Source organism: Montipora capricornis, chromosome 5 (genome assembly GCF_036669925.1).
Source record: "Montipora capricornis isolate CH-2021 chromosome 5, ASM3666992v2, whole genome shotgun sequence".
Taxonomy (NCBI): Eukaryota; Metazoa; Cnidaria; class Anthozoa; order Scleractinia; family Acroporidae; genus Montipora; species Montipora capricornis.
Genome location: NC_090887.1, coordinates 1,040,001 through 1,058,609, shown reverse-complemented (window position 1 = coordinate 1,058,609; position 18,609 = coordinate 1,040,001). Strand labels below are relative to the sequence as shown.

General features: G+C 42.7%; 1 protein-coding gene across 1 annotated transcript in view; it reads right to left on the bottom strand.

Annotated features, from left to right (window-relative positions):
• Window positions 1-186: 186 nt before the first annotated feature.
• LOC138049008 (uncharacterized) overlaps window positions 187-18,609 on the bottom strand; it is a 46,480-nt gene continuing 28,057 nt past the window's right edge. The window contains exons 30-40 of the mRNA XM_068895119.1: window positions 15,046-18,609; window positions 13,414-13,510; window positions 11,137-11,204; window positions 10,426-10,563; window positions 9,377-9,508; window positions 8,222-8,274; window positions 7,848-7,955; window positions 7,459-7,535; window positions 5,994-6,055; window positions 5,595-5,655; window positions 187-3,771 (exon numbers count right to left, since the gene is read on the bottom strand). The exon at window positions 15,046-18,609 is cut by the window's right edge and continues 248 nt beyond it. Coding sequence (XP_068751220.1) covers window positions 2,231-3,771; window positions 5,595-5,655; window positions 5,994-6,055; window positions 7,459-7,535; window positions 7,848-7,955; window positions 8,222-8,274; window positions 9,377-9,508; window positions 10,426-10,563; window positions 11,137-11,204; window positions 13,414-13,510; window positions 15,046-18,609 — 5,901 coding nt within the window. The 3' untranslated portion in view covers window positions 187-2,230. The remainder of the gene's footprint in view (window positions 3,772-5,594; window positions 5,656-5,993; window positions 6,056-7,458; window positions 7,536-7,847; window positions 7,956-8,221; window positions 8,275-9,376; window positions 9,509-10,425; window positions 10,564-11,136; window positions 11,205-13,413; window positions 13,511-15,045) is intronic.

Sequence of the window (18,609 nt, the reverse complement as noted above, 5' to 3'; positions counted from 1 at the left end):
CCAAACTTCCTGAGTATTATCACATGATATGCCAGGCTCTCAACGGAAAAGTCTGTTCAACCTTTCCTTACTTCTACATGAATGCAGTGGTACTGTTCTTTGGAAAACGAAAGAAGTTAAGAACCTGGAGACGTCAAAAATGGCGGCGTCCATTCCGGCCTCACAAAAAAACGAACTGAGACAACATTGGTATCTGTGTTTTTAATTCACCACGGCGTAATTTCAACATTTTAAACTAAATTTGAAATGAAAAGGGTATGTAATAATTTAAGCAATATTTTGTATAAAAAAAGATAATTTCCCTGTGGAAAGAGTTTGTGATTTTTCCCAAAGTCAGCCCATTTTGACGGTTTTCAGAAACTTACACAGAAAACTTCATGCCTGTTTTCTTAAAATTATACGCAAAAACCAAATATGTCTTGACCACTTGAAAAAACATCTAGGACTTATAAATACCATCATCTACATCGATACAAATGTTAAATAACATAATATTAAAGCGAAGGACTGATAACAACTGTCAATGATTTTAGATGGGCCCAATCTCCTGAAATGTAACGCAGCTTTCCTGAAGCGTCCACCAGGTTAACCATCGCTTTGATTTTCCGTAACCTTTCAACAAGTTTTCTAAAGACTAGCAGATAATTATAATTTATAAGCTAACAGAGTGACATGGAAAGCTATGTAGGACTGACCAATATAACAAATTCCTATATGCTTTCTCGAACAAGTCTTAAATCTCTAATTGTGCCAATATGAAAGTGCCCAACCCCGCATTACCTAGACTTGATGTGAAACTGGATCGTTATACTCTCAATTCACTGAAGCCAGGAGCCATAATTGCAAACGCACTCCTTTTACTATTTTGATTGCACTGGCCCAATTAAGAAGCATAAGCAAGGACAAAGTCGATAGTCACTAATTATCATGACCCTAAAAACTTAACCAGGAGCTCATGATCTTGAAGCGTTTAACTCTGGCTCAGAGCCGGGGATTTTTGAGTTTAAATTTCCTTATTTGGATGTGACGTAGCTCGCGCATTTTCCCGCCCGTGCAGCTTCGATCTTCTTTTTGTCTATATTTGGGCATAATATTGGTGTTCTAAAATCCCCAGCTTTGTTCCAAGGAAAAGAGTTGCAAGTTACACGCTACAAAGTCATGTGCTTCTGATTTAACCTATAATGTCATTTAACAATTAGACCCCATGAGGCGAAGCCGAATGGGCTATTGACCCGTGGCCCTTGAGGGCGAAGGGTCTAATTGTTTTAGTATCATCCAACTAGTTGGACAGAAAAGGCAAATAATAAAGTTAGCAAATGCAAGTTAAAGAAATATTTATTTGGAAATAAAACGAAAGAAAGCGTCACGCTTCTCGCTACTCGAGGACTATTACTAATAGTCCTCCAGTAGCGTAGCCAATTAAAATGCAGGATTTGCATTAGTCCACTAGTTGGGTGATACTAAGTCAAGATAGATCATCGTAGTTGGAGAGGCTACTTTAGCGGTAACGATACGAATGCCTTAAAATTCAAGCTTGAATGGCATTCGAAGCATTTCGTTACTGCTAAAGTAGAGTTCACAATTGCGTTCATGATCTCTCGATGATCTAGACATGTTTCATTAAGAAGTTCAAATATTTGTCTTTCAAATGTTTAGTCTAAAACACGTAAATTTTCAATTAATTCCGCTTGATTTTAAATGTAATTTGCACGTATTCTTCAAGACCTCGAATTCAATTTCATCAAGTTGCTGGTTAACACAAAACGACAAAAATGTAACCATATAATGCAAGCACGCCCAGAAAGTGTCCACCTTTTTATCGATAACCACATTGTTTAAGTTCTCTAATACATAAGCGTTGTGGCCGGTTTTAGGATATTCATTTACGTGGGATGTCCAGCACACATGCCCTTTCTGAAAGATATGTCAGCTGGCTTCATCTTCACCCTGAAGCCATTAACCCAAAATACAATCTCCTAAAAGAGAGAATCGCTTAAGCGTTCATTAAATTTTGACAAGTCTGGCTCGACAACATAAACTACAAAAATTATTCAATTACGAGTAATAGTCTACCTCGAAAAGGGATCAATTTTCATCCCCATGCAGGACCACGGTGGCACCTGTCCTTGATAAGGAACCTGGAAACTAGGCTGATGAAAGTCGTTGCTTTGTAACTTAAGCACCAACCCCCTTCCCCCCCCCCCCCCTTGTGTGCCATTAAAAAATTAATTTATGATTCGTCCATTCCCTCATTTTTCATGTTTGATTTAGCTATTTCATCACTTTCATTCTGTTTTAATGACAGCGTTTGTTGTCTGTCGTCTCTGTTGAATGATTCCTGAGTTTCAGGATCCTTATCCCCTAATGGCTCATTATTTTGTTGCGAGACCGACGTCGCCTGTTCCACTTTTTCATCCTGTTTCAATACTTCTTGAAGATTTACATTGCCTTCTTCAGCAGTTAAATTCTCTTTTTCGCTTCCTTGTTCCTGCAACTCGCTCCTTGCAGTTGTTACAACATCGTTGTCCACGTCACTTTCGAACTTGGAATCCTTTAAACTGGCCTCTTCGCTTGTGATCACAGGTGAACTTTGGTCCTTACTCAAACTGTCCTCCACTAATTGATGAGGAACGTGATCATTATTCTTTGTAAAATCACACCTTTCATTATAACAGTCATCTTTTTTCACTGCAGAGCCATTCGTTTCCACCGCATTTTCAGAAATTTCTTCGGTCATCACTGCCAGGTTTTCAATACCCGCACTCACTGGAAAAGAATTTTCCAAATCGTTATCAACATCAGAGGTAATGGCAGATGAATCTTCCAACTCTCTGCTCTGCCCTGATTCTTCCGTTTCAAACTTTCCTTCGATTTCCTCATTCTGTGACGAGATTCTTGCACTAACCATTCCAGACGCCTCGTTTTGATTGGCATTTAAAGATTCCACCGAGTCATCTTCCGGTAAAGAAGCATCCTCCATTTCTCCTTTTCCCTCGAGGTTTGTGTTAGTTACTGGAATATCTTCATTAATTGCACTGGTTTTAAGTGAATCCGATAAATTCACAGCGCACTTCGTATCACGAAAATCATTCGGCTCTTCGGCATGCGAAGACAAATCCTTCCTCTCAAGTCCATCTTCGGCTTCAACCGACGACCTTTCAATCGTTTCCGACGAATCCGCAATACACTTTGTATCAGGGAGATCGTCCAGCTCTTCGACAAACGAAGCCGAGTCCTTCGCCTCCAGTCCTTCCTCTGCATTAACCGCAGAGGTTTCAATGGATTGCAATTTATCGACAACACATCCCTTGTTGCTACAATTATTTTCAAGGCTCTCGTCATGCGCAAAAGACTCCTTCACCTCCAGGTTCCCTTCAGTTTCGCCAAAGCTTGTTGAGCAATCGGTTCTCATTATAGCTTCAGCATTCGAGATAATGTTCGACGAATCCGAGGAATGTGTTTCAACAGACGAACGCTTCACTTCTTGCCCTTCACCTGTCATCTTATCACCACTTTCTTGCATTTCTACGCTTGCGGCACCACTTTGCGCCGCCGTTTGAGAATTTTTTGTGCCCATAAAATCGTTGGCATCTTTGTCAAATTCATCAAGGCTGACAGAGCTATCCTCGTCCGAGATCTCTCCCAAGAAGCTCACATCATCCGGTTTCCGCTGACCAATGCTGAGTGACGTTTCGGATGAAGTATTACTAACGTCATCTACCTGATCACCTGACTCGACTTTTGCTTTCTTGAAAGCGAGGGCAGCTTTCTCTGCAGAGAAAACAAGATCAGACAAACAAAAAGTCAAAATTTGTGTATGTATCTACTAAAATACAACTATAAAATCTCTGCTTAAGGTGGGGGTACACGTGAATTTGAATGGAATTTTGAGAGGTTTAAAGAAGGGATAAAAGAAAGAAAATTATTTTTGGAACATCAACAGACAGTTGCCCTCAACCCAAGAGCACACCAGGCCCCAGTTGTTCAAACGATGGGTAGCGCTATCCACCGGATAAACCACTATCCACCGGATAGAGTAGTTTTCAATTGAGTGTCGAAAGTAATTAGTGAATTACTTTGGTTTATGATTACTTCACTCAGTGATTGGTTCAAAACTCTCGCGCCACTTTCTCAACCAATCAGAAGTGAAACAAAAACCAATCGTGGCTTGCGCGTGCAAATTTTCCCGCGCTTTGTGTCGGCTACGTGTAATTACTTCGAGTTTTGATTGGTTTACTGGATTGTCTCCGACCTTTTTGATTGACCAAAGTAATTACTTTGGTTTTGGTTTTACGACACTCAATTGAAAACTGCTCTAAACAATAGCAAAACCAATTGAGTTATCCAGTGGATAGTGATTTATCCGGCGGATAGCGCTATCTACCCTTTGAACAACTGAGGCCAGGTTGGTAGGGGACTGTTTGGGTGTCCATATTGACCATTTTCACATTCCCTATAATACACTTTGTTTGCCCCCCACTCTTTGCATAAACCATTATTTTCAAATGCTCTTGGGACACTGCATATTCCCAAGAGCATTTGAAAACAATGCTTTGTGCAAACTTTGGGGGGGGCAAACAAAGTGTATTATGGGGAATGTGAAAATGGTCAATATCAATTTTTAACTTCAAATTATAATTGCTGGCGAGCCTTAGCGAGGCAGCAGACTTTTCTTGATATTAGCGAAAAAAATCAAAATTTGTGGAATGTAAGATCGGAAGCATGCGCAGTCGATTGTGGTGTTATCATGTCTATAATCCGGGGTATTGATACCCGTGATGACGTCACGTGCACGCGGAAGGGAATCTTACAACCTCACAGCCTTCGAGTCGAGTACTTTTCCAGTGGGTCGTCATCGATCATCATTGAACCGTACCGTACATGTTCAGTCTTTGAACCTCTTACATTTGACGACCAAGTCAAATTGTTCTTCAACGTCTTCAACCGTTGAGCGAAGAGAAAATCAGTTATCGAGCTAGACCACGTCCTTCTTTCCTCAGAGCCACGCACGACGGGTGAAATTATTATTTTATGCAAATTAGTAGTAAAAACGAGACGTGTCACACAATCGCGTGCTCTAAAATGTCAAGCACGACAACAAATTTAAATTGTCGTCTTTTCAACGACGCTCAACATTTCTCAAAAGGTAACTCTTTTGCTGAAAAGGGGCCAGAAATTTCAGAAGAACAGAAGTTTTAATTCAAAAAATGAACTGACAAGCCATTGTTTTGAAATTATCCCTTGCTTACAAAATAGTAACGCCTGCCACACAGGTTAAAGATATGCACACCTTTCTTCGCTCTTTAAATACTTTCACGCACATTTCCGGTACCCTCTTGTTTCAAAAATTTGCAGCTGTTTTAAAAAAAAAAACCAGTCACTGCTCCCAGTTTCTACGCCAGCAGTTTCTACTTTCACACTGAAACTCCTAGTTTTTAAACTACATCAAATCTGAACTATTTCTTATTTCACCCAAATATACCTAAAAATCACCCAAAAATTTACAAAACACCCCAGAAACGGCCTTCAGGTGTACCCCGCCTTGACAGACAAAGGGGGTAAAAAGTTATGAGGATCAAGCGATAGAAACTTACCTAACTGGACAAACTGGTTTGCGTAATACAAGATGGCTCTGTAACAGAACTCGTACTGCTCCTAGGTAATTGAAAGGAAGTAAAGAAAGAAGAATCACAGTTGAACGTTTTTTCTTTCCATCCAAGACAGATCACTGTACGCACGAACACTCTTTCTTATTTGCCACATTTAAGGTGACAAGTCGTCCACACAACAAAAAGTTCGAATGTGGCAATTTTCATTTGCGACAAAAAATTGTGGAATGCCAATACAAATGTCAGATAAATTCGACCTCGTTTCGAAAAATAATCGGAATCGGCCTCTCAACAAGGCTCTGAGAACAACTGACCACAGCACCATCAAAACTATAAACTAAATAAATATATCTCACCCTTATTTTAAACAGGACTCATATATACCTTTTTCTGTACTGTATACTTGCGGTGTTTCCTGAAGACTTGGACGAGTTTTGGAATATTCACTGACAAGGAACAAAAGAATGTTTGGCTTTAGATAAAGAATGTGAGAAAGCTCCTTCTTCCTTGAAAATTGGACAAAGTTATAACTTCAAATTAGACATGTTCGACTGCCGTTGGGTTCGATTATGCCTGTGCGAAGGCGTGGGAAAAATTACCAGGTCCACCTGCTTTCTTATAGGAAAAGTAAATTGATGAAAGTAAAAAAAACTATAGTATTCACCAGAAAGCCTGAAAAAAATCCAACTTTAAACGGGATTTGAACGGTTGCGCTGCAAGAAGCGAGAAGGAAAGGATCTCCATAATGTTTTGTCACGCATGCGCGACGTGGCGTGAATGCAACTTCACTTCCACTCTTCCGCCATTTGGAAGGCGTTAAAATTCAAACTGGTTATAGCGAGTTAAACCGGTTAAGAGTTAAAATATTCGCCCGAAGTTCTAAACAACATCGAAGAGATCGTTACACAGAGGTTGCCTTTCCTTCTCGCCTAGAGTGGCAAATAAAAAAGTAAAGTAAAGTGGTGCATTTATATAGCGCCTTTATCACAAACGTCTCAAAGGCGCTTTACAATGATCAATTTACCCCCAGCGGACTGGAAGCATATACAGGCGCAAATGGCAGCCGCTTCTAAGCAGTCCATGCATGCTGGTACTCATTTTACCGACCTCGGAAGGATGGAAAGCTGAGTGAGCTTTAGCGGGAAAGAAGGTCGCCAAATATTCCAGTCTCGGCAGAACCGGGAATGGAACCCAGGACCTTAGGGTTGGAAGGCAGAGATCTTACCACTGCGCCAACCCCTCCGCTCTAAATAGGAAATCTCGACAAAGCAGGGCATCATAGAATCGACTCCGGTTAGGAGAAACAGGATTTTATCCAAATATTCCCAAGTCATGGCTCAAAAAACCATTCAACACAGTCACAGCCAAAGAGACCAAAACTTAACAAACTGAACAATGCAAATGGCCACTACGAAGACTGAAGAGTACGCTAACCGTTTCTAAGATCCTGATTTTAAGATCAAATCCAAATCGCTTGAAGAAAAACAATGTTTCTAAACTGATATCTTCGTTATTGGTCAGATGATGTGAAAGCGGACCGCGCGGTATTGGGAACAACAGATAAAAATAACCTTCGCAGCACGGGCGCAATCTAAAAATATATTTCAAACAATAGGCCATTTCCGAGCTGCTGTTTGCCCCTGGTTCAAAAGGAATCTTGGTGCTCGACCATTCTAATGATAGTGAGTTTGATTTGCATGAAAATACAACACTCATTTGCATTTGAATGGTTGTGCACCAGGACTCGCTTTGAAACGGAGGCAAACAGCAACTTATCATGGGGCACTGGGATTCACGCTCAAACGCCATATTCTCTTGGTATAAACTAATAATGGAACAGATCTCCTACCAATATTTCTGGTTCCATGAAGTTCACGGATAGCAGAATACACCACACAAAATGTTCCTGCCCGGCCGACACCAGCACTGAAATAAGCCACATCCGAGTCAGAAGAGGAATTTGACAAGGGCTCAACGTTGAGTATAAAAGAAACATTTGACAAATAGAAATAACAATAATAATAAACGACCCAGTCCTTTTCAAAGGTAAGATAAATAACTGGGAAAAGCTACTTTTCAAGTTTAAAAGGTTCGAAAGATAAGCCTATAAGTTTTCGACCATGTCACGTGACTAACTGCCATTTGCCACCCAATCTAAGGTGGCCTGGGTCACGTGACAAATCGCACCCCTTGCATTGAGTAGGGTACATGATGTTGCTATCTGAAACTGGCCCGTACCTGCAGTGTACCACAAGGGGCATTTGAGCCTGAGGGTCTTTTTCCTGATGATGATTATGAACCTCGGACAAAAACGTCAGAAGATCCGACGGAGAATGGGGAACACCGCTGAAATAGAAAGAAAAAACTGTTTAGTGTATGGTAATTTCGCTTATGATGATCATATCGATTCTTCGACGAAGCCTCATTCAACGTAAGCCTTTTAAAGCAACCACTTATAGGCCCACCATATCTTGACGGCTTGATTGCTGCCCTTTCGTTCGGATGAAAAGGAAACCCAATATTCGAACAATATTTAATCTCTTCTTCGAAGAAAATTATTCTTTTTCGTCTAGTTAACCCCAATTTTAAAATTAACATTTTAAGAGACTTACTGGTCAGGCCAGCCGACAAACTGCAAGTGTGACACCACGAGAACCTCGTCACTCTGAAGTTTAAAACAAAAAAACAACGGTTAAAGTAGAGAACTTATCTGTAAGCATTGATGTACCCTCTTAGGTTTCTTTACGATTCACCACAAATGAGATGCTAAGCTTTCATGTTGGACATCACAAAGTGTCGTTAGAAGCCCGTAAACAACGACTTAAAAGGGACTCGATGTATAAAGCTGTATAAACGACCTGTCTCATGTCAAGACAGTATTGCTCCTAACATTTAACAATTATCCTGCTCAATCTTGCGGAATATCGGCTGATACTTAGCAGAAAAGGCCGTAGGCCGAGTTGGCTAAAATCTGGCGATATTCCGCAAGATTAAGCAGGATAATTGTTTTATTATTCAATTTTCCACGTTTATTGGAGAAAAAGCTGGAAAACTACCATTAAAATTACGTATATCGCAGGATATCTGTTGAGTACGCACGACGAATATTGAGCGCGCTATGACCATATTTGGACATTGTCACAATGCGTTGAATAATAATAACTTCTTACTAACCGAGCGCGAGGGCCGTACTGGGGAATATTGGCCCGAGGTCGTGGCAGTACGGACCGAGTGCAGCGAGGTCCGTACAAAAACGACCGAGGGCCAATATTCCCCAGTACGGTCCCGAGCAAGTGAGGTTAGTAAGTTGTTTATTATATGGCTTTTTAATTACCTTTTGCTTTGTTTTTGCAAGCCCGTAATCGGCCCGTGGGCATTACGGGAGAATAATGCCCTACAATTCAGTCACAATTAGCCAATCAGAGCGCGCGTTATATCGGCTACAAACACAAGCCATATAATAATAAGGGATATAAAGTTGTCAACTGAAGTCTTCCAATCACATATAATTAACTTATCCGCTAACTCTTTTAGAGTGATCAACATCTAACTTTTCATCTCAATATCACTACACAGGTAACAAAAATGAAGGAATGGTCAATTATGATAACCTTTCCCGTTGTGGAAACATTCTCTTTATTGATGCCTGAAGAAATGTATACAAAAAAGTTGGGAGAACATGCAGTAGACATTAGGGCGGCAGAGGTTAATCAATTCGCTTTCGTCCAAGATGGGGGACCGCTGGTATGACTGCGCACTTATCTCACCTCGGCGTGTTGTACATGCATAATTCGCTCGATCCAGGCCTGGCAGTGACTTAGCCTCCTCATGTGAACCCTGATGGCACCATATACGACGGTGTGCCCCTCGTCTATGGGCCAATACTGATGGCACTTTAACTGAAACACGATAAGAAACCTTGATGAAGTCCCTCAGTGACATCACTACACAATGAATGGTTTTCATGATCGAACGTTAAACGGCCCTGTTTATAGATGGTTTTCAACCAATCTATTGAGACCGAGGTGACTATGGTGAAGGAGGCAGTGTGGCCCAGTGGTTAGGGCGCTTGCCTTGAGATCCGGAGATCCCGGGTTCAAGACCCGCTCTGACCACTCGTTGAATTTGTTCCTGGTAGTCCCTGGTTCAACTTTCCAGCTGCACTGTGTTTCACTGGCCCTGAAAAGCCCCTATGGGGAGCGGTCAATTAAGTATGTATTGTATTGTATTGTAATGGTGTGATGTTATATTACTGGTGGACGAATAAAGGAAGCTAATGAGAGAACTGTAGTTTTCGTCCACCAACATGGTGGCGATGACGTAACATTAAAACAACTTATTAAGCTGCACAAAGTGATTCTACTTCCTCCAGTCTGTGGTTAAAATCCTCAAACGAAAATTCCTGTACAGTACTTTTCTGTGGTGCGGTTTATTATGCTGTACAACGTGGTTCTAGCTTTCTAGTCCGTGGGTGAAATCGTAAAGTGTGACCATTCCAAGGAAGCCAGTGCTGTTTATCACGTTATACAAAGTGGCTCTAACGTTTGAGTCTGTGGCTAAAATTCGAAAGTGTGACCATTCAAATGAAAGCTACTAAGCAGTACTTTTCTGTGATGCTTTTCTTGTTACATCTTGTATACGGTAATGGCAGGTTTTGAGTCTGTGGATGAAATGTTTTAAGTGACCAATCAAATGAAAGCTAGTGAGCAGGACTACCTCTTGATGTTGTTCATTAAGTGGCTATATCATGATTCAGACGAATTTTTAAATCTTTACCACCAGCAAGGGTATGAAAACATAAAGATCTTCTTCTTACGCGATTTCCCTCCACTTCTTTGGTGAGCATGACTATCACAGGAGCCTTTCGTTCCCAGACCATCAGCCAAAAATCTCCGAGGGTGGCTGCGATGGGGCCCTGGGTCAGAATGTAATCTGGCGACAGTGGGGTAACTTTCTGTTGAAAGAAAGGATGGAAATTGTACGAATGACGACACAACACTTGAGTCGCACTTCTACGCAACGGACCTTGAGTGTTGAAAGCTGAAGTTTGGTTTTAATTTTTAAAGGGGCTCTGTCACTGTTTTGGAGCAGTTGGTCAGAGTAAAAAATACCCTCTCCACAATCAATCCGAAAAAGGGAGGACCAAATTATTTGCACAATACATCAATACGCCAACTTCATCTTCTTTGTGTAATTCCATTCTTTGTACAGAGTTCCCTTAATAATGACGTCAGCGAGGTCGAAAATTCGATTCAATTGGCCTCTACAAAAACTACTATACTATTTTTGCAATCAGGTTAAGCCTTGTCATCAAAGAGTTTTCAAATTAGCATTCGCTATAAGTGACAGGTTGGGTCCTTGCAGCAGCATCGCATGATTGGTCTCTCGGTTTTGCGCGTCTGTGGTTGAACAAGAATACAAACAACTACTTATTGTATACGAAAATGCACTCCCACAATGCTCCATTCGTACCAGTCTCTCTCAAGATTTTGGAGCGGAGAATTTTGCTGAGTTTAGGTTGTCTTACCTTGATTAAATTAGCGTTGATGTAGTCTCCTTCCTCCTTGGTCGTCAGCATTACTCTCGTGTGGTCCCCTATAATAGGAAAACAGTCACAATGCACGAAAAAGAGAAATGATTCTCGTACTCATCTGGACAATTTAAGCAATTGTCTCTTTTGGACAACTGAAAAATTCAGGTGGCTCCAACGAAATTCGAAACCCATGAACTCTGCGAAGCCCGTGCAATTCTCTACCAACTGAGCTATGAAGACACTCAGTTGTAAGCTGGGGCCCGTTTCTCGAAAGTCCCGAAAAGCCATTTGTGAAAATGCCAACCGCTTGTTTAGGAAAGCCGATCTTTTAACATGTTTTCAAGCCACCTAAAATAAACATGTCTGTGAAGTTTGATGACTTAAATCCTCTCCATTCTTGAGATACAAAGGGAAATGTGACACCCGAAAATGGCCCGTAAAGTTTCGGGACTTTCGAGAAACGGGCCCCAGGTCAATTTGTTGGGCTCGTATGTTCCCGTGAAAGGACTCGATGAAAGAAATGTATATATTTGAAGTACGGGCTGTAGACGAAACACAGAAATGATCCTCGCACAAGCAATTGTCTCTCAAAGAGCGAGTGACAATACAGCCGCTTCCAGGGTTAAATCCTTTTCCCTTTAGACAGGGCGTCTGGTGTTCAGATTTTTGGCGCTGAATAAACGTCTTAACCCACCGTATTTTCGGGTGACAATTTCTAGCAGGTCATAATGGACGCGCAGTTGTAAGTACCAACTACGAAGGCAAACATTGTTTGGGATCCATCACGTGCGGATGGCTCTCGTTTTTGAGCCCCAAGTAAACGTTGCAACATTGTTGGCCAATATTGGTTGGTTGTGATCTTAGACGCAAGGCTTAAAGTGCCCCTGTGACCAAGAAATCCCTGATTTAAAAAAGACACCTGTTTCTTTTAACTGGATTTTTCCTATTTAATGGTCAGCCATTACTAACTTTAAGTTCTTGAGAGAGCTGGTTTAAGGAGAAAATGACGTCAAAGGCTCACTAGTTTAAGAATGCAATGAGCGTGTACGACGCAGAATTAATTTGCAGCACGGGAGTTTTGGGCTTTCAGATTTTTAAATTTGCGTTTTGCATTTATAAAAAGCTGCATGTACACGCTGAAATTTTAAGCAAGTGAGCCTTTGACGTCACTTTTCCCTGAATCCAACCCTCTTAGGTCCAATCGGTCAGTTATAAACGCGAGTAATGCCGGACCGTGAAATTCAAACCTTACACTCAAAGTAAACGGTCTTTAGATAAAAATCAAAGCTCAAAATTTAAGCAAACACTTTCAAAATCTGAAGGAAAAAAAGGAAGTGAGGGGCACTTTAACGGACCAACTACGTTGATCAACATTAGTCAACACTCCGGCGTGGTTTTTATAACGGCAGTGAAAAGACAAAACTTTTAAGGCGCCCGCAAACGAGGAAAGGTATTTGCGGAAACATTGTTTCCCAAGGTTTCCGCAATGTTTCCTCGGCGCGCAAGGAAGCTAAATGTTTCTGAACGAATTCAGAAATATTTTTGCTTCCCGGAAAACAAATTTTGCTTCCAAAGCAAATGTTTCCTGGGGCCGCAAACGGGGGGAAAATTTGCGCCTGAGGTATCAGGCAATATTCCGCAAGATCGAGCAGGACGACAAAGCACAATTTTTTACGTTTATTGGGAAAAAAAGCTGGAAAACCTACCATTTTTCTCCCAGACACACAAAATTACGTATATCGCAGGATGTCTGTTGAGTACGCACGACGAATATTGAGCGCGTTATCACCATATTTGGGCAATGTCACAATGTGTTGAATAATAATTATATTTATATGAAGTTGTCGATTTCATTTTGACAAGAATGAAGGCGTCACATGTTACATGTTTGACGAAAGCATCGAAAAGTATAAACTGTTCTAGAAGTCCTCTGGTACAAATGGACGTGTTATTTTTGGGGACTGGAGATTCAATTTATGTAACCACTGAGATAAAAAGAATAGTCAACAATTATTCCATGATCGCGCTTTGGATATGAGATGGCTATAACCTGTCTCATATCCAACAAAAGCGAATGGAATAGTTGTCTTATTAAGTTTTCATCACATGCTGAACGTTTGAAATTTTTCAGCTTGGCAACACTTAACGCAATCAGTTTCCATATTAGGTCATAGGGTATATGAGCTCATAACTGAAAATAAGTGAACCAATCAGAAAACTAGAAACGCAACATCCGAGGTCGACGATTTCATAATGGCCATTAATACTTACAAGGTAGTATGTCTCTATATCTGTTCTTGGATGGATTAAGAGTTGCTACTTGAGTAGAGAACTTAGTTGAATCACCTTCCTGCAATTTTTCAAGGACCTGAAAATGACAATAATGGAAGAAATATGACATTTAATTCTGTGAAAGGTGTCCTTTCATCTGAACAAAAATAATCCTTGAAGTTAAGCTTTAAAATGTTGACAGTACCTCTTGACTTTTCAGCTGAAAAAAGACTACTCTGACTGCAACAAAATCGCGGTATATATCTGACAACCAACTAGTATTCATTAAACCTGGTTTTCACTAGCGACGCAAGAACAAGCGGAAGCGCGACAATAAGTAGCATATTTTAGGTGAAAAAGAACGTCGATATAGCATCAACATCAACCACGGCCTCCGCCATTTTGATTTAAATGCTCAGAAGCAAGGAGTCTGGAACGAGTGCTTTAATCGGCCAGACACGGTCAGATGTAGCAGATTTCCTTGTGCTTATGTTATGTTTCGTTTTCACACAACGCAAGCGAACGCAAGTATAAGCCCAAGCACAAGGAAAAGGAAGAATTTTAATTCCAGCGTTCGTGCTTGCGCTTATGACCTGGGTCAACCCCGTTTTCAATGGAAGGTGCAATAACAGCTCTTAGAGTGGTTTTCAATTGAGTGTCGAAAGTAATTAGATAATTACTTTGGTTTATTACTTCACTCAGTGATTGGTTCAAAGTTCTCACGCCACTTTTTCAACCAATCAGAAGTGAAACCAAAACCAATCTTGGCTTGCGCGTGCACATTTTCCCGCGCTTTGTGTCGGCTACGTTTAATTACTTCCGAATTTTGATTGGTTTACTGGATGGTCTCCGTCCTTTTTGATAGGCCAAAGTAATTACTTTGGTTTTGGTTTTGCGACACTCATTCGAAAACCGCTCTATGCTTGCGCTTGCGCTTGCGTCGCTAGTGAAAACCAGGTTTTACGGCTCTCCTACACAACACATACTTATTCAACTGGTGGGAGTTCAGACAAATTGGTTGTCTACAAGGGCAGCCAAGGAGCTGAACTAGGAAAACCAAGAAACAGGTCCAATATGAAAGACTACCCGCTAATAGCAACTTCAAACTGAATCCTGGGTCTTTACAGTCCTCTGTGGGGGCTCACGGCCAATGAAGCCCCAACAAAGCAATGGAACGACCCGGGGGTCAATAGGAACTTACTATCAGCGGAATAGTCTATTTGCAACCAGAGTGGGACTTGAACCGAGGAGTTCATTGTTCCAATCACTCTGCTTCCTTGCCACCACTTCTAACTTTCCCTTTGGCTTCTTTTCAAAATGAAAAATATGTACAGACCATGTGTTTAGAAAGTCCTAAAATGCATCGACAAAAAATGGACCCAATTTGAAAAAATCATTTTTCATTCCAGCATTTGTAAACAAAAGCAATACAGGTCTTAAGTTCTTGGCAAACTTGTCAAACAAGTTCAGAAACTAATTAACCCCTTCAGTCATTTCAGAATATTAGAGTCTGACTTGTAAATGATTCAAAACGGCTGGCTTTCGCCTTGCCACTCAAACTCTGGCACAGATAATCTCTCGTTGATATTTTACAACCATAAACATTTTATAGATTCCCTAGCTATAACCAACCTTCCATTCGCTGACAAAGCCATTGAACGGTGCATTTTCCCTCTTCTGACTTAGGCTAACTACAAGAGCATCAAAGGTCTCTACAGTGCGAGTCAGCCTCTGTAAGTATTCCTCTTCACTCAAACACTCATTATTCTCGTCCTGTCCAATGCTGGACACTTGTGTGTTATAGTAGTGACCACACTGTCGATGCAGAGATGGCTTTCCCGCCTCTTCCACAGACTTCTTATCAGGTGGTTTGAGTGGAAGCTCGGGCATCTTTCCTGGCTCATAGAGATACTTCTGTTTCTGTGGCAACGGTGGCAGGGCAGGCTGTGTGTTTTTCTGAAGTTCTTTAATTTGTTGGATTTGTTCTTCGATCTCTTGACGTCTTTTAGTTTCTTTGTACTCATCTGTGGATTCTTCAGTAGGCTGTGAAATACTCTCTGGTTGACCTGCAGTTGAGGACATCACGCCATCCCCAGAGTTTCCTTTGTCGGTCCCCTCTACAATACCAGAGGCTTCAATCCCTTTGTCGCTTGCTACGCCTGGGACTACACTCTCGACCAATGTACCACTGACATGTGCTGTCTCTTCATTAATTCCACCACTGTTAACCATGTCACTGGATGAACCAGTTACTGGAGACATCGTATCCTCTGTTTTCCCTTCATCTGATAGTTTTGTGACATCGCTACCTCTCTCGAGCACATCACTCTGACTATTCTCACGTACTGTTGGTTTAAGGCTATCAGCTCTGCCAGCTGTACTCATATCAGAAATTTCACTGATTTGTTTCTTGGCAAGATCACCAAAAACGTGCTCCATGTCAAGTTTACCATGAGCACCATCTGAAAAATCTAAGCCCCACGAGGCATTAAACCTGGAGATGGGGGATGATGCTGAATGAGGTCCTTCTTTGTCTGTATGAAGGGTCTTTTCTGCAATGTCACGGTCCTTTTCAGGTTCTTCAGGCCCATTTTGAGACCCACCTTTGTCCCTTTCTTCGGATGATGGTTTGCCATGATCCTCTTTTTCATGTTCCTTTTTAAGCTTTTCTTCAACACGATCATGTTCTGATAGCTTCTGCTCCATTTCTGCCAGTTTGCTTTGCTGCTGAAGCACTTGCTGGAATAGCTGCGTGAGCTGACCCTGATCAGATTCATGCTGCTGCTGTTGTTGCTGATGTCTCAGAAGCTCCTGTTGCTGAATGATCAGCTGTTGCTGCTGAAGCAGCATCTGCGTTTGGAGCTGCTGCATCTGCTGCTGTTGACTTAGTTGCGCCTGAGCCACAGACACCGAATAGCTTGTAGCATAAGCCGACGATGGTGGTAGGCTTGTAGGGCTTGGTCTGACCCCTTGAACAAGTGGTGGTGCAGTGGGAGCAGACACTGGACTGAAGCTGTATGGCTGACTGCCTCCTAGTGATGAAGTCGGCAACTCACTGACACGTCCACCATAAGACGGGTAGAAACCAAGACGCCCTCCACTCTGTCCGTGGTACTGGCTTTGTTTGTTGAAATCAGGGGAATTCTGGCTGACCATGGACGGCGGGTATCCTCTTTGCTCTTGCCGAAGTTGATCTTGTAGCATCTGCTGGGATCCAAGCGATCCACAAGTCTGCTCCATAGATGACTGTCTATGGGGAGTACTTTGTTTTCCTTCAAGTCTTTGCTGCTCATCTTTCGAGTGTTGCCGTGAGTACTGCTGAGGAGTGTTAGTGGTTGGCATAGGCTGTGACACGTGAGGGTAAGGCCAACTTGGCGAGGACCCTGCAGAAGTGTTAAGCTGTTGAGGAGAGGACTGCATAACCATAGGACGTTGCAAGCCAGTATGTGGAGCTGGGTACCCTTCCTGAGGTGGTACTGATGAAAGCTGGTCAGTTTGGGAACGTTTCTTCTCAGGTAACTGAGGGTACCCTAACTGTGTTGACGTGTTACTGGACTGCGATAGCTGTTGACCCGGACTACGACCAGGGTTTGGTTGTTGAGCTGGGTATCCTGTTGGTGCCTTTGGAAAAGCCCCAGAACTTTCCTGCTGCTGAGACAGTTGACCAGGTGTCTGGACCATCTTTGGCGGTACCTGAGGAACTATTTCAGAAGCTCTACTTCCTTGATGGATCGTTAGTGACCCTAAAGATGTCTGTACGTTCTGCGAGGGCAGTTGACCTTGGTTTGCAGTCTGCTGAGAGAGACGCTCTACTTGAAACTTTTCACCGAGTGGAGGTGGCTGCATCACTCGAGGCTGGGACGGCAATCGTGGTTGAAGGTTTGATTGAAGCTGAGGTCTTGTGGGTTGCAGTGGTTGCTGCAATTGTGGTTGGTAGACAGGAGTAGGCTGCAATGGTTGTGGAGGTTGCTGTTGCCACTGCTGCTGCAGACCCTTTTGATGTTGTGCTGGTTGGAACTGAGTTGCCTGTGTCGGGTCTCTGGGAGGCTGAATTTGTTGCTGTGGCTGAGACGACTGTGGCTGAAACTGGGCGGGATGTTGAAATGGAGGAATGGGCTGCTCAAATCGAGGTGGCGGTTGTTGGAATTGCTGCTGTTGGAAATGCGGGGGTTGTTGAGGTTTCTGCTGTGGGCGGGTTAGAAGCTGACCTTGGAAATTTTGGGGAAACTGTGACTGAGACTGGTGTACTTTCTGGGGCTGAAGTGGTGGTTGAAGTGGATGCTGGCCTGGCAAAGATTGATGAAACTGTGGCTGAGGCTGAGGTTGTCTTTGATAAGGCTGCTGAGCTTGCTGGAACTGTTGCCGAGGCTGAACCGGTTGTACAGAGTTTTGTGCCAGTTTTGGAAACTGGAAGGGATGGGTCTGCCAGTTCTTGGGCTGATGTTGGCGAGGTGCAGGCTGCAAAGGTTGTGACAATTGACTTGACGGAAATGCCTGCTGGTACATCTGAGGTCCTCCTCCTTGACTTGGAAGTTGTGGCTGGGATGTGGGATGAGGTGCTCTTGGACCTTGGAATTGTTGTTGAGATGATAATGTTGGGGGGTGATTTAACTGATTTGGTAGTACCTGAGGACCACTCGGTGGAAGCTGCGGTGGGGCTTGATGCTGACCTTGTGTCCAAGCCGTCATGGGCAGAAGACCTTGTTGTGGAGGTCTGTCTATGGATTGTGAACCAGGTATCAGTTTAGCTTGGTCATATGATGGAAGACCTTGGGCACTGCCAGGTCCTGCTACCTGTCCAGGTATAAGCTGTGTTTGCGGCTGTTGAGAAGGCTGGTAGGGTCCACCAGGAGCTCCAGGGGGGACGGCAACAGGTGGCCTCGATGGACCTTCTGGTACAGGGTATGACATCTTCGGCGTTGAGTGAATAAGGTGCTCATTTGGGCCAGGACCTCTTGGACCGACTTGAGAAAATGGAGCTACAGACTGAGCTTGCATGGAGGGGTGCATAGAAGTTCCAGGGCGCAGTGAGGCTGGAACCTGTGGGACCCTTTGCTCTGGAAAATTTTCTTGATTCCTTGAATGTTGATGAGCCTGCGGTGGATTACCAGGGTGAGCAGCACGCATCCTTGGGTCACCAGGTAGGACAGGAGGACTGGGAGAAATCCCTTCAGAACGAAATGACAAGACCCTTGG